This window comes from Salmo trutta, chromosome 31, assembly GCF_901001165.1.
Source record: "Salmo trutta chromosome 31, fSalTru1.1, whole genome shotgun sequence".
Classification (NCBI taxonomy): domain Eukaryota; kingdom Metazoa; phylum Chordata; class Actinopteri; order Salmoniformes; family Salmonidae; genus Salmo; species Salmo trutta.
Window position 1 is genome coordinate 4,362,865 of NC_042987.1, and position 16,131 is coordinate 4,378,995.

The following is a 16,131-nucleotide window of genomic DNA, read 5'->3' on the forward strand; positions in this document are numbered from 1 at the left end:
ATCGAATGTTTTGCTTTCGTTGTAAAGCCTTTTTGAAATCGGGCAGTGTGGTTAGATTAACTTGAGTCTTGTCTTTAAAATGCTGTAAAATAGTCATATGTTTGAGAAATTGAAGTAATAGCATTTCTAAGGTATTTGAATAACGCGCCACGGGATTCAACTGGCTGTTGAGCGTCCCACCTAGCCCAGAGAGGTTAAGAGTGACCACAATTACTGACCATAACCACAAAACAACTGAACCACACAACCACTGACCAACCACACAACTACTGACCACAACCACACAACTACTGACCAACCACACAACCAACCCCACAACCACTGACCACAACCACTGACCACACAACCATTGACCAACCCCACAACCACTGACCAACCACTCAACCACTGACCAACCACTCAACCACTGACCAACCACTGACCACAACCACTGACCAACCACACAACTACTGACCAACCACACAACTACTGACCAACCACACAACTACTGACCATAACCACACAAATACTGACCACAACCACACAAATACTGACCACAACCACACAAATACTGACCACAACCACACAACTACTGACCATAACCACACAAATACTGACAAAACTACTGACCACAACCACACAACTTCTGACTACAACCACTGACCACGCAAAATAATAATTATTAGTAGTTGTTTGCTGCTACTCTTACATCGTGTAAGACAGAAATACCATTCAAACAACACAACATGTAGACTGATCTGGATTAGTCTACTACTGACCACAACCTCTCAACTACTGACCAACCACAGAACGTCAGACCACAACCACAAAACTACTGACCACAGAAATATTTACATTGGCACACTAACAGTAACCAACAGTGTTTCTGCAGCATTGAAGGTCCCCAAGAACACAGTGGCCTCCATCATTCTTAAATGGAAGAAGTTTGGAAGCACCAAGACTCTTCCTAGAGCTGGCCACCCGGCCAAACTGAGCAATCGGTGGAGAAGGCCCTTGGTCAGGGAGGTGACCAATAACCTGATGGTCACTCTGATAGAGCTCCAGAGTTCCTCTGTGGAGATGGGAGAACCTTCCAGAAGGACAACCATCTCTGCAGCACTCCACCCAATCAGGCCTTCATGGTAGAGTGACCAGACGGAAGCCACTCATCAGTAAAAGGCACATGACAGACGGCTTAGAGTTTGCCATGAGGCCCCTAAAGGACTCAGACCATGAATAACAAGATTCTCTGGTCTGATGAAACCAAGATTGAACTATTTGGCCTGAATGCCAAGCGTTATGTCTGGAGGAAACCTGGCACCATCCCTACAGTAAAGGATGGTGGTGGCAGCATCATGATGTGGGGATGTTTTTCAGAGGTAGGGACTGGGAGACTAGTCAGGATTGTGGGAAAGATGAACGGAGCAAAGTACAGAGAGATCCTTGGCTTCGGTGGCTACGGGACAAGTGTCAATGTCCTTGAGTGTCACAGCCAGTGCCCGGACTTGAACCCGAGCAAACATCTCGAGAGACCTGAAAATACCTGTGCAGCGACGCTCCCCATCCAACCTGACAGAGCATGAGAGGATCTGCAGAGAAGAATGGGAGAAACTCCCCAAATACAGGTGTACAAAGCTTGTAGCATCATACACAAAATGACTCAAGGCTGTAATTGCTGCCAAATGAGCTTCAACAAAGTACTGAGTAAAGGGTCTGTAACACATTTGCAAAAATCTTTTGCCTGTTTTTGCTTTGTCAATGTGGTATTTTGTGTAGATTGATGAGAGAAGAAAACAATTTAATCAATTTTAGAATAAGGCAGTAACGTAACAAAATGTGGAAAAAGTCAAGAGGTCTGAATACTTTCCGAACCACACCAACTTTCACATGTTTACACGATCCAAACTTCAAACTCTTACTTTTTAAATCCTTTATCACCATATAAAATTTGCTAAAATTAGCATATTATAACTCAGGCTATCCTAACTTCAAATTATTTAAACACGTATCAACTATAACTATTGATGGGTTCTGAGTTCTAAACGTGAAAATATGAAGTATCCTTATGTCACCGAGGGAGAGAGGAGAATGTAGAATATTTACATTCTGTCAGAATATGTTACGCCTGACGTATCCATTATAACAAGCTACAATTACGAAAGACTGATCTCTGGTGGACAAACCAGAGACTTTCTGTCGACAATCTGTCCAGCAGATGAACCGGCGACCACAGAGAGAGACAACAAAGGCATACACTTGTAACAATGGACCAAAACTAGAGACCACAGTTACAGACCAATCACTCAACTATTGACCACTCAACTACTAACCACACCCACTGCACTTCTGACCACAACACATCTGACCACAACCACAGCACTTCTGACCACAACACATCTGACCACAACCACTGACCAGACCCATAAATATTTACCACACAACTACTGAACCACACAACTACAGACCACAACCACACAATGGACCAAAACTAGAGACCAGTTACTGACCGCAATCACTCAACTATTGATCACAACTGCTGACCACATGACTTTGACCACAACTATTGCACACAATTCCTGACGACCACCACAGACCAAAACAACAACTACTAACCACGTAATTACTGAATCACACAGCTACTGAATCACACAACTACTGACCACAACCACCTGACTGGGGGAGACGTCTTCATAGCTCGCCAAATTCCCAAGATTTGTGTACCTGTTCCGCACAGAACAGCTAACACTAAGATTTTGAATGCATCCACAGTCTGGATGACCTGGAATGACACAGAACATTTCAAATGCTCACTTGCTTCGTCCTTCTCAGGATCACGCTCCATGCTCTAAATAAACTCAACTGGCAAATGTGCCTGTCTGTAAAAACAAGGGCAGGCTGTACACCTCTGATTGGATAGAGCAACGCTTTCTCCGTTCACTCGATTCATACTTCACCCGATAACTTCACATCACACTTCGTTCAGTTTTCACAAACTGTCGTTTAGACAACAACAACAAATGTTCTAGGTAGATCCAAAAAGGGTTATATTGCCTTCTTCATATATGGCACCCCTAAATGTTCTGCACATACACTGAACAAAAATACGAACGCAAAATGTGAAGTGATGGTCACATGTTTCATGCGCTGAAATAAAAGATCACAGAAATGTTCGTTATGCATAAAAAAACTTATTTAGCTCATATTTGGTGTAAAAAAATACTTATCAAAACTACAGACCAAAACCACTGAACCACACACCTACATACCAAAACAACTGACAAGTACTGACCACAACTACTGAACACACTTACTTAGCAAAACTACTGACAACAACGAAAAAAACCGACTGACCACTCAACTACCACAAAACACACAACTGGTGACCACTAACTACTACTACTCACCACTACTGACTAGGGATGGGCATTTGAAATGATTTCACTATTAGAATAATTAAAAACGTATTCCGCAAAAATATTTTTAAAGAACTTTATCATGTCCCACAACTTTACTTGTAAAGTTACCAACTAGTTAATATTATTATTAGGTGTGCTTGCTGAAGTCAAAGCACAACTCTAGATTTTTTACATACTCTTCTTCATGCTATTATTTGGTTTCTTTAGCCTGCTCTAGAGCTTCAATTATTTAAGCTATTAACAAAAAAACTACTTCCAAATGTCCAGACTGCTCCAACTCGGATTGCTTGAGTAAATACTTCAAGGCATTTATACTTTTTGAACTATAAAAATATTTAAATGAGCACCCAAAGCATTTCAAAATGCAGTTGTCAGGGTCACGTCCAAATGTAGGGGAATGTAAATGATTAAATATGAAACTATTTGTGAGAAGATGAAATGTGATGTTAGTCTTCTAAATGAGAAAAAGTTTTTTCATGTAAAGTTCATCCAGTCAGTGGCCATTCCCCCGTGAGCACAGACATTATACCCAAACGTCATGGAACGCCCCTTTCCACAGAGTTAATTAAAGGACTCGTGACAAAATTTACATTTAGTCAAGATAACGCAAGGACGGGGTCCCCACGTTCAAATGGCTACCACTCTATAGACCAAGCAGACTAAGGCGTGAGCCGGATGTTGCAAAACGGTTTAACAATAGAGACCAACAGATTGCTACAGAAGGAGCAAATCCTAGACGCCGTTCTACCAGTCTGCAGCTGAAAATGTGTGTAAATCTAGGACAAGGATACCGACAACCGCGGAAGCATCTATTCTAACAGATCAACTAAGAACAATGGTACTTTGAAAGTTCCATTCACTATCGATTGACTGAAAGATACGCCTGACGTATCCATTATAACAAGCTACAACTACAAAAGACTGATCTCTGGTGGACAAAACAGAGACTTTCTGTAGACAATCTGTTCAGCAGATAAACCAACGGCCACAGAGACAACAAAGACATACACTCGTAAATATGTAAATTGCTATTTATTTTCAAATGAGCGGCTGTGCATGTTCAAAGTATTAGCATTTCCATGAGTGTAGTCAACTGTTTGTCCGTGGGTCCACTGAGTTTCCCGCTCTTGAGCTGTCCCCAGCCCTTTCCTTTGTCTACCAAGCCGTCATATTGGTTTCGTCCACTAGGGACTTTTCTTTGTGTCTTGTTAGTAACCAATGTATGACCTACTGTGTGTGTGTGTTTATGTAATTCTGTGATTGATTAGTTAGTTAGTAGATAAATAATTAAACCAATATCGCTGATTCATGATTTATGTTAGGGTTCGTGCAGATATCCAAGGGTTTGCGACGTTCAGGAATGAGACTGATGAGGTGATAATACATTAATAGAAGACTGTAAATCGGTAAGATATGAAAATATCTATAGAGTTAATTCGGGATATAGACTCTTTAAAAAATTTCCTGTGATGCCCTGACTTCCTAGTTAATTAAAGTTGGCATGATTAGTTTAATCACGTAAGGAATAAATTACACAGATAATTGATTTGATAATATAAGTATTCACATTTAATGATAGTCACGCAACGACACCTATAAGGGTGCAACCTTGCATGATGGTAAAGGGACATTGGCCACACCCTTGCACGTAGTGCCATGCCAATTGGCCAGTGTCGCTATAAAAATCTATTTGACATGCAATTTTTGCAAGGTCCATGTAAACTAGAGTCCTACATACATTTTTTTTACATTGGTCCCTCTCCTCACAAGGAACACATTTGCCTCAAGAACCCATAAGGTCCGCCATGATGGATTTTCCACCTTTAGAATTTTGTGGAAAAAAACAAACTGCTACTTCTCTGGTACCGAATGAACGATCTGCACAAAACTGGACACTACGGACAAATAAACATTCACGTGGGTGTGTTCTGGCACAAAAAATCATATAGATCAGACACAGATATTCGTATTGTAATGAAACTTGGTGAACATGTTCCAAACACTGTCAAGACTCAACATATGCAAGCACCTTTCAAATCGACCACGCCGTGGTGCTATTACGGGCACATTTATATATCTCGATCTGTTCGACTGATGAAATTTCACATACACGCTCAGGGAGGTGAGTTTAGCTTGGCCACACAATCTCAGGTTTTTTTCCAAGCAAGCATATATGTCACATAAACCCAAACCACAGCTAAATGCAGCACTGACCTTTGATGATCATCATATGACACTCCTAGGACATTATGTTATACAATACATGCATGTTTTGTTCAATCAAGTTCATATTTATATCAAAAAACAGCTTTTTACATTAGCATGTGATGTTCAGAACTAGCATAGCCACCGAAAACTTCCGGTGAATTTACTAAATTACTCATGATAAACGTTCACAAAATACATAACAATTATTTTAAGAATTATAGATACAGATCTCCTTTATGCAATCGCTATGTCCGATTTTAAAATAGCTTTTCGGCGAAAGCACATTTTGCAATATTCTGAGTACATAGCTCGGCCATCACAGGCTAGCTAATTTGACACCCACCAAGTTTGGGGCTCACTAAACTCAGAATTACTATTAGAAAAATTTGATTACCTTTGCTGTTCTTCGTCAGAATGCACTCCCAGGACTTCTACTTCAACAACAAATGTTGTTTTGGTTCAAAATAATCCATAGTTATATCCAAATACCTCCGATTTGTTCGTGCGTTCAGGTCACTATCCGAAGGGTGACGCGCGAGCGCATTTCGTGACAAATAATTTCAAAATATTCCATTACCGTACTTAGAAGCATGTCAAACGCTGTTTAAAATACATTTTTATGCTATTTTTCTCGAAAAATAGCGATAATATTCCAACCGGGCAACGTTAGATTCATTCAAAGGCTGAAAGAAAAAAATTGAGAAGTCTCGTGACCGCGCATCTCCAGTCTCACTGTCCCCAGGCTGCCCACTCACAAACAGAGCTGCTGTACTCTGCCCAGAGACAACAGACACCCCATTCCACTTTCTGGCGCCTTCAGAGAGCCAATGGAAGCCTTAGAAAGTGTCACGTTACAGCACAGATGCAGTAATGTCGATAGAGATGCAACAGAAGGACAACAAATTGTCAGACAGGGCACTTCCTGTATGGAATCTTCTCAGGTTTTGGCCTGCCATATGAGTTCTGTTATACTCACAGACACCATTCAAACAGTTTTAGAAACTTTAGAGTGTTTACTATCCAAATCTACTAATTATATGCATATTCTAGTTTCTGGGCAGGAGTAGTAACCAGATTAAATCGGGTACGTTTTTTATCCGGCCGTGAAAATACTGCCCCCTATCCCAAAGAAGTTAACTGTTAATAAACAATGATTCATTTAAGATTGAATTCAAGTGTCCTTGTGTAGAATTTTCATGACAACATGACACACTTAACAGGTGGATGGATTATCTTGGCAAAGGAAAAATGCTCACTAACAGGGAAGGTTAACAAATGAGAGAAATAAGCTTTTGTACATATGGTACATTTCTGATATCTTTTATTTCAGCTCATGAAACATGGGACCAACATTTCACATGTGTAGTAAAACAACAGTCTAGCTGTGTTTTTCGCTCTCCCCTTGAGTACAGAAAAGTAGGTGGTCTTTGGATTTATCATCTCGCTCTACCACCTTCCCACTTTCCCCATCCCATAACCAGGTTCTGACAAGTATACATTTAGTTTTCACTCTGCGATAAAAAACCTACACCTATATATCAGTGGGCGATAACAAAAAAGTAGCAGAGAGCCTGACTTACCATTCATTTATGTAGCAAATAAGTAGTGAAACACAGGTAGTGAGTATAACTTTTAGTAAAAATGTGTAAATTACCACCATCTGGTGGCGTCTAGAAACAATTACATAATAACACCTATTATGAATTGATGGACTCGTGACTCAACCATCGGCAACTCGGACTTATACTCGACTCGGACATGAGCCACAGGGACTTGTGACTCGACTGACTTGAGAATATGGGCCTTGGGACTCAAACTCCAGGTTTAGTGTCTCGACTACAACACTGCTGTTGGCTATATGGAATATGAAACAAATTAACGAGGCCTATATGAGCTTGTTTCAGATCTCCATCCCTGACCTAATCCATCAAGTTAAGTCTGACTAGTAGGCTACCATTTATTCAACATACCTTGTTGTCATTGGTGAACTGACTTATCACAGCCTACGGTTGACATACAGCTATAGCAAGAGTATAGATCAAGAACTGATTCATTAACATAGGCCTACTAATCTTAAACAGTCTAATATAACTTTCTGTGAAGGATGGTATTAGCGGAACAGCTCTCTCTGCCATGTCTGTTTCCATCCACGCAGCAACGCGCAATGAACTGCCGCAACTCTGCATGTGTCTTCTTGCTTGTCAATGCGCTCGCATCTACTACCATTCCAGAGATCAAATCATGTGCGGGCAAGAAAGTGTTCTCGCTTAGTTGACTAAACGCTGTAGTTAACTACCTTTGACGTAATGATACCCTAGCTAAGATGCTAACTACAAAATAATAGCAAAGACAGCACAGTATTAAGATGGGCTAAAACTGCTTCTCCAATAGATATCCCTGATCACACTTGTGGGCGATGTCATGGCGACGTTGGCTAGCTAAGCTCATGCGAAGAAACAAGTCATCGGGTCGAATGGTTGTCTCTCGCTGAAATGAACATGTGCACGCTGTCAAATCAAAGGTCATTCCTTTGAACTAAAGTTGTTTTTGACAAAAATGAAAAAGTGTCAGTTTGTCACTTTCACAAGGTTGAAGTAATAACATGCTTAAAACTACTAAAGGCATTGGCTCAAATTTAGGTTGTGCCTGTTTGGACAAACATCACAAGCGTTGCCGGAAATTTTGCGATGTTGCGCCTCTGGGTTTAGAAACTGTGGTAATACTGGTTGTGTGCGTGACTAACACGTACAATTTTTGACATTTTATTTGGCAAACAGTTAATTATCCATTTTCCTCACACATCACTGGTATCAACGGATTAAGTGGAGAGTTGCCATTCAGCTACAGGGAGGAAAATAGTTCTAGGACTATGGGAAGAAACTTCAGGCGGTCCTTTCAAACATTTTTGTAGGCTTCAGACAACCATAAATATTGCTTAGGCCTACATGTGCTAATAACACATCCGATAATTACAGCATCTGGCTAAAAGATGAGAAAAGTTGTGTAAATACACAATCCATATTTTCTATAATGGTTCGATACAGTTTTAAGGTAACTTCGGACATCTCAGTGTTCCGCACGATATCCACTTGTGTTTGTAGCTCTGAGGTTCTACGCTGCCCTAGCCTGCTTTGAACACTGAGGGACTGAGTTTCAGTACCTTTGCCGATCACCAGACCACACTTGTCAGCGGGTATTGTGTAGGTGACCTCCTGCAGTCCCCCTGGTGAGCCCATGCCCCAGTCCCCGCGGCCTCGTCCCCTTCCTCTTGGTCCTCCAGAGCCCCCAAAGCCATCGCGCTCCTGCTCCAATCACACATAAGATAACTTTATTATCCCCATGGGGAAATTTTGTTTGCAGCTCTGTTCATACATTAAAACATGTTATCAAGCGAAGACAATGGACATATCAAGACAATAAATACAATGAGAATATAAAAGTTAATGAGTGATTCATAATGCTAAAACATTCAAACTTCTTACATACAGCAAGGAAACACTCACCAGCTGGTACAGGTATTATACCCCGGGAGCTTAACCCAAGCATGGAGTGGAATTCTTTTACAATGTCCTTGTGATATATCACAGGTAAAATATTTGAATATATCCGATAATGTATCTTATCAATCCTGTTTACTGCAAACGTATTCTTTTGCTTGAGGTCGTCTGCACTTACCAAGAACCAAACGTATGACTAATCTGTTAGCTGTATTTGACTAGGAGTTGCAGTACTTATTTGCAGATCTAAATGGTAATTGTCTTGTATTGGCCACCTGAGCGATACACGCCAGAAAACAAGCAACATGGGACGAGTCCCAACATGGTACGAGTCCCAACATGGGACGAGTCCCAACATGGGACGAGTCCCAACATGGCACACTATTCCCTACATGGCGCACTACTTTTGACCTGAGCCTTATGGTCCCTGTCAAAAGTAGTGCACTATGTAGGGAATAGGCCGTTGTTTGGGACACAGAATGGGGGAAAATAAATTGACTGGAAAATAAGGATCATGAGTGGTATGTGTGCTTGCTTGGTGTGTGTTCTGTGCCAAGTGTGTGTTTGCTTGCGGTGGTGTGTTTGTGTGTACACTCTACTTGTATGGAATGTGTGTGTTCTGTGCAGTGTGCGTGTGTTCTTTGCTCTGAGTGTTTACTCGTTCTGGGTGTGTGTGTACGCGCATGTGCATACATGTGTGTACCTGTGCTGTTTGGATGAGCTCGTTGATGAGATGGACAGCATGCTGACACCTGTCTGGCTGTCCCATCACTTGGGCGATGCGCTCTGGGCTGATGCCATCATCTGGTGGCGGGAGGAGGAAGTAGAGTACGCACTAAGCCAACAGTGGTGACTGAAAGCAAGAGTGCGTTCAGTTCGATTCAACGTTTGCTACGTTGCATGACGGTTTGTACTGAACGACACGTTTCCCCAAAAACGGTGCACGCCATTCTTCAACAGCCTTCGCTTCCGTTTGGTGGGTTTAGTTTATTAGGATCCCCATTAGCTACTGCACATGCAGCAGCTACTCTTCCTGGGGTCCACAAAAAACTGGTGGGTGAGGTGTGGCCTGATAAATATGAGTGTGACCATTTTACATCTCAGAACTTGTGCAGCACACTATACGCTAATCTCCTTCTGGGATACCATAATCAAAAGTTTTTCAACTGGTCGTTCAGTTTCCATAGAATTGATCACATCGTTTTGTCATTTTGAATACACCCCAGATACGGCACACACCGACACAAAGAATCAAAGTCCTCTTTCCACATACATACTTGGTTATGGTATGATAAGAGACAGGGAAAATTCCACCGACATAATTACATGGCTACAATGACATATGACATACAGAATGTAAAAATAAACGTTCACACACACCTGGTTTGAATTGGATCCTCACTCCAGAATCAGCCTGGATCTTCTTGATCATCTCGCCACTCCTGCCGATGATGATCCCCACTGCAAACCTGGGCACAGCTACCTATAGGGAGGGAAAAGGTCAGAAGCACGTGAGCTCAAACATCAAGGGTGTGTTTAAAATGACACCCTAGTCATGGGATGTGAAATTCACATTCACTGGACATCCTGTACATGCACATTGCATTCTTACATCCAAAGTACTTCCGCCTAATCTTGACGCAAAGTCGTTGCGGCTGCTGCGGAAGTCTCCCTGGTCTTTGTCACGGATGATCTCGATCACCAACTCCCGAGCTTGCTATGGGGAGAAGAAAGCGATATTCACGTGACGGTGTGTGTGTGTGAGAATCATGGCAATCAATGCTCCCCGTTATGCAGCAGTCTAACGGTAGTTGCCCTGTATAACGTTAGTCAGGCCTCCCGCCTCACCTGGACCTTGTAGGGATCCCCAGTGATTCTCAGGGGTTTGTCCGCCCCGGTGGGCATGGGGCCGTCCTGGATCATCATCATCTTCACTCCTATTCTCTCCTGACACACACACACACACACACGTAGTAGAGCCCATTCCTGAAAGCTAAGACTCTCACATCCATGTCTTCTGTTTCCCTCAAAAGCCATACAAGGCTCATAAGAACAGAGGGTGACAAATCCACACAGAATGAAATGAATTGATTCTCTATAGATCATACACAAAGATTGCTTAATCATTATGCCTGGTGTTTTCCTGAACTTTCAAATAACTTTCAATCACTTCAAAGCATACTTCCTTCAGACTGAAATGTTGCTGTTATTTATGACTTTTGAGATAATGGCAATAAGGCCAGCAATTTATTTTTGTTTTTTAAATCATCAAATTCATTTCTGATATGAACTTGAAAATATTAGTCTAGAGCCCTGACTATAGGCTGCTGCTTTTAGATCTCCCTGACAGAATGAACCAAACCCCCTGTAACTTTTGGACCCCCTTGTGGCCCCCCTAAATGTGGAGTATGAAATAATTTTTACATAACAAATTTTTGCTATCGTTCTTTTTTTTTTTTACATCCGTTATTAGACAGTGGCAACGCGGAACACTAATTTAACCCACACATTTTCTAGAGGGACGGCTTTAGGCGGAACACAACAGTATCGTACCACATGCATCTGCAAGTTTTTTTCTATTCAGAAGTTGTAAGAAATTCCTCACAAATATTATAGTTCAAGCACAAAGAAGGAAATATAGAGGTGAGTAAAATTGCTAATATGTTGTATTTGTATTAAATGCATTACAGAAGTGTAACGTTAGATCAGCTTATCTTAACCTGGCCGTTTTTTTACTTTGTGGCAGTATGAAAAAGGATAAAATATATGATCAACAAACTCATGTTGCTGAGTGTTTTTACTTAAACCACACTCCGTAAACGCATTGTAACGTAAAACGGTTAGACATAAAGGGAAGTTACCTAGCAAGTCACTTATTTTAAGTAAATGAATTAATAAGCGTGGTCCCCATTGCTTTTGCTCTTTAGTTTTCACCAAAATGAAGAGAAAGAAGGACATCATGTCCTTCTTCCAAAGAAAAGACAAGGCAGACAGTGAGACAGAGCCAGATGGTTCAGGTGTAGAGAGAGCAAGAGAGCAGAGAGCCTGCAGAGAGAGAGCAGGAAGACTTCTCCATTGGAGAGACAGAGTGAAGGCATAGTAGAGCAGGAAAGTGAGACAGATGGAGAGACTGAGGCTGAGAGTGAGACACCAACAGAGGAGCCTCGTGCATCCACAAGCAGTGGACCATCAGGTTTGTGATGTTGAATAAATGTGTGGTTACTTGTAAAGCAGTGCAATTAGTCAGTTTATATGGTGTATAGAAATGAGTCGTTTTGTGATTGAAATGAATTCTTATTTAACATGCTATTGGGCTTGTGATATAGATATCAGATGGATTTCAGAAGTTGCCTGATGGCAATGGTGTATCTAAAATTACCCAAATAGATACTTTTAATTATATATTTTTTCTTTGGCAGATATCAGCAAATCCCGGGAGGAACCACCGGTGCAGCCAATGATGAACATATACCCAAGAACTCTGATGGGGGACCGGAGGAGGAGCTTCAAGGCGGCCTGGTACCATATCCACCCCTGGCTTCAATATTCAAAATAAATCAGACTCTGTTTTGTTACGCCGGCAGACATTTTGTCCCTCCCAAAATCTCAGAGACTGTATTTGATTCACAATTGGGTTTTAACAACTGGAAGAAGGCAACTTACAAAGAGGGGGGATTTGCAATTTATGCAAGGTCTGAGTGGCAGAAACAAGGAATGATTACATGGAGAGACTATCAGAAAGCTGTAGAAAGTAATGCAACACTGGTAAACGCCCTAAACAAGGAACACAACAAACAGGTTCAAGAAAATCGGGACTATATTAAAACAATAGGAGAAGTACTACTACTTACAGCCACACAAAATATTGCACAGAGAGGACACGATGAGTATGCAGGGACTTCATGGCAATCCTAGAAACAATAGCTAAGCATGACAACTGTGGAAAAAAAGGTTGACTTGCACTCATAATGCAAAATATACAAGCAAAGGGATTCAGAATGAAGTTCTGAGTTGTTTGGCAGACATGGTTCGAACAAAAATGATAGAAGAAGTGAAAGACAGTGAGGTCTTTAGCATAATGGCAGATGAAACAAAAGATGTAAAAAAAAATTAAAAAAAAGGAGCAGATATCTCTAGTACTCAGGTACTATCTCAGAGGAGGTGTCCATGAGAACGTTCTCCACTTTGAATCGGCTGATCGACTAGATGCAGCAGGGCTTACTGACAAAATCATACACATATTAGAAAGTCATGGTCTTGAATACAAAAACAACCTAGTAGGCCAAGCATATGACGGTGCTTCCGTTATGAGTGGCACGCATTCAGACGTCCAGGAACGCATTAAAGAACAAGCAAAGCATGCCTTTTACATCCACTGCAGTGCACACTATCTAAACTTAGTTTTAGTGGATACAGTCAAAGCTGTCCCTGAGGTAGGACAGTTCTTCTCCTTACTAGAAAGACTTTTCGTCTTCACATCTGGGTCATATGTGCATCAAAAATGGCTTAGCATACAAAAAGAGATGTACCCAGGTGCACCTAGAGAGCTTCAGAGACCAAGTGACACTCGCTGGGCATGTCGATATATGGCTCTACATACCATTATGGATAGATTAACTACCATTAAGCGAGTCCTGCAAGACATAGTCCAAGAACACAATGGTGACAGATCTGTTGAGGTACGAGGTCTGCTCGCACAGATAGATTTACAATTCATTGTGTGCCTTGTTACACTCCATAAAGTGTTTGGAGAAGTAACATTTCTATCAGATATGCTACAGTCTTCATCACTTGACCTGTCAAAGGCTGTTGATTTAGTTGAAGCCTTAATTCAAACTTTGAATAACAACAAGGATGAGTCATTTTTTGATGACCTATGGAATGAAGCTGAGCAATGTGATACTGCAATACGCCCCCCTGCAACGCAACCAAAAAAGCTAAGCTCTCAATTTAATGGAGACGGTGTGCTCAGTACAGTGGGTCAGAGGTCAGATTCAGAACAAGAAAAGGGCAGTTTTCGTACAACCCTTTTCTACCCTGTTTTAGATCAAATGCTCAATGAGCTTAACAGAAGATTCCCTAGCAAAAACTATGACATAATGAATGGCATCCAAACTCTAAAACCTACAAGTGATGTGTTTCTCAAAGAGAAGTCCCTGTTTCCATTTACTAGAATGTATGAATCAAATATTGAGGACTTGGGGCATGAACTACATCAGTTCAGAAGAATTTTAGAAAGGAAAATCCAGAGTGGCATGCAGAGACCCTCCAGTGTAGTAGAGCTGGCATTATTCATTGAGCCTTATAAAGTTTTCTTTGAGCTCTTTAAACTGTGCAAGATAGCTGTTTCAATCCCTGTTAGTACTGCTTCTTGTGAACAGAGTTGTTCTGCATTTAAGCTGGTGAAAATGTATCTCAGGTCCACAATGTCAAATGACAGATTAACCAATTTAGGTGTATTAAGTATTGAGTCAAGGAGGGCAAAGGCCTTGAGTCTAGATGAATTTGCTGATCTTTTTGGAAAAAGAAAAACACAAAAACCGGAGAATACAGTTGATGTGACCTGATACTGAATATATAATGCAATGAAAATTATAATGGAAATGCAAATAAATTGTTGAATGATTATAAACATGGTCTTTTGACTGCTAATGCCTGCAATGCAGTGAAGAAAACGATATGACAACAATAACGTCTAATGTAACTGGCCCCTCTAACAGTACAACTGGCCCCAGCTTGGCCCCCCACAGTTGAAATGGTCTAGAACCAAAAATTTGGTCAGCCGGTGATTGTCAAACAAATAACTGTCAGTCTCACGGTAACTGACCATTAACATAAACACATCTAGCATCTCCTGGCTTCAACACATAGCCTACAAGCCATCGATGCAGACATTTGGAACATCTACATTTTAAAAAGTCTAATAAATACATAAATTATTTTAGACAGGTCTAAAGGAACATGATTTGAAGAAAATGTAGTCTATTTCAGAAAACAGAACAGCATACTCTGACTTGTCCTTATGTTAGGTCCTGATCTGGCTATGCCAAATACTGTGGGCTACACTATTTAATTTATAAAATAAGATATGCTTAGAATTCCCATGGCATTATTTTATAGTATGAAAAATTGAACAATTGAACAAAGCTGAATAAAATAGAAAGGATAATTTCTCCAAACAATCTGAAGGAGTGAGCACATGCATCTATTCTGCGTTGAGTGGTTAACAATGAAATGGGTATTCCTATATGCTTAATTTAGAGTTATTAATGCAACTTTAGTTGTTCTACAAACGTTAGGCTATATGTTTTGATTTTTAATACATTGTAAGGCTGTATGATGCGACTAATGATTTGAAAAAAGTCACATGAAAGGCATGAGCTCTGTGCAGGCTGTACACAGTTCATCAGTCTCTCATTCACAATTTGACAAGCACTTGATAATGCCTCGAATTTCACAGCAGCATCCCCTTGGTGTGGCTGTAATAAATCCTAAAAAAATCCACGCCATTTGCGGCCAGTGGCCACTGTGCCCTTGGCCTGGAGAGCTGCGTTGTGCCCTTCTCCCCGAGTGCTGCGCGCTCCGAAGCACCTCTCACTCACATGGCTCTCCATCACATAATCGGGTCTTTCTAACAGGCTACAAGTGAAGACAGACACAGAGACGCAACTGTGTGCGTCCTTATCCAATTCAGAGGTGCATATTGAAGATATTGGAAGAACTGTCTCCACATTTACATTGTCAGCCAACAAGACGCGTAGGCCTAACAAACAGCAAAAGCACTAGCCTATGTCAATTGAATATCCCCCATAGTACAATTGTTGACCTATTCTATGAGAGAAATAAATATTCCAAAACATAGTCTGGGACAGTTGTGGGATGCGATAGATCCCAAATTAATACAACCACTTGCATCAAAAAAACTTTTTTACGCAATGTGGCTGACGCAACAGATCAGAACTTTTAGCTTTAAATGTTGATAAACTATTAGGCTATTTATTTATTTCCATTATAAGCGCAGCAATGCGCAC

General features: G+C 41.0%; 1 protein-coding gene across 3 annotated transcripts in view; it reads right to left on the minus strand.

Moving 5' to 3' along the window:
* LOC115169374 (far upstream element-binding protein 3) overlaps positions 1 to 16,131 on the minus strand; it is an 87,597-nt gene that overhangs the window by 44,953 nt on the left and 26,513 nt on the right. For all 3 annotated transcript variants that reach the window (XM_029724937.1, XM_029724936.1, XM_029724935.1), the window contains exons 8-12: positions 10,949 to 11,047; positions 10,713 to 10,817; positions 10,481 to 10,583; positions 9,804 to 9,904; positions 8,764 to 8,905 (exon numbers count right to left, since the gene is read on the minus strand). In XM_029724937.1, the coding sequence (XP_029580797.1) occupies positions 8,764 to 8,905; positions 9,804 to 9,904; positions 10,481 to 10,583; positions 10,713 to 10,817; positions 10,949 to 11,047 (550 nt within the window). The remainder of the gene's footprint in view (positions 1 to 8,763; positions 8,906 to 9,803; positions 9,905 to 10,480; positions 10,584 to 10,712; positions 10,818 to 10,948; positions 11,048 to 16,131) is intronic.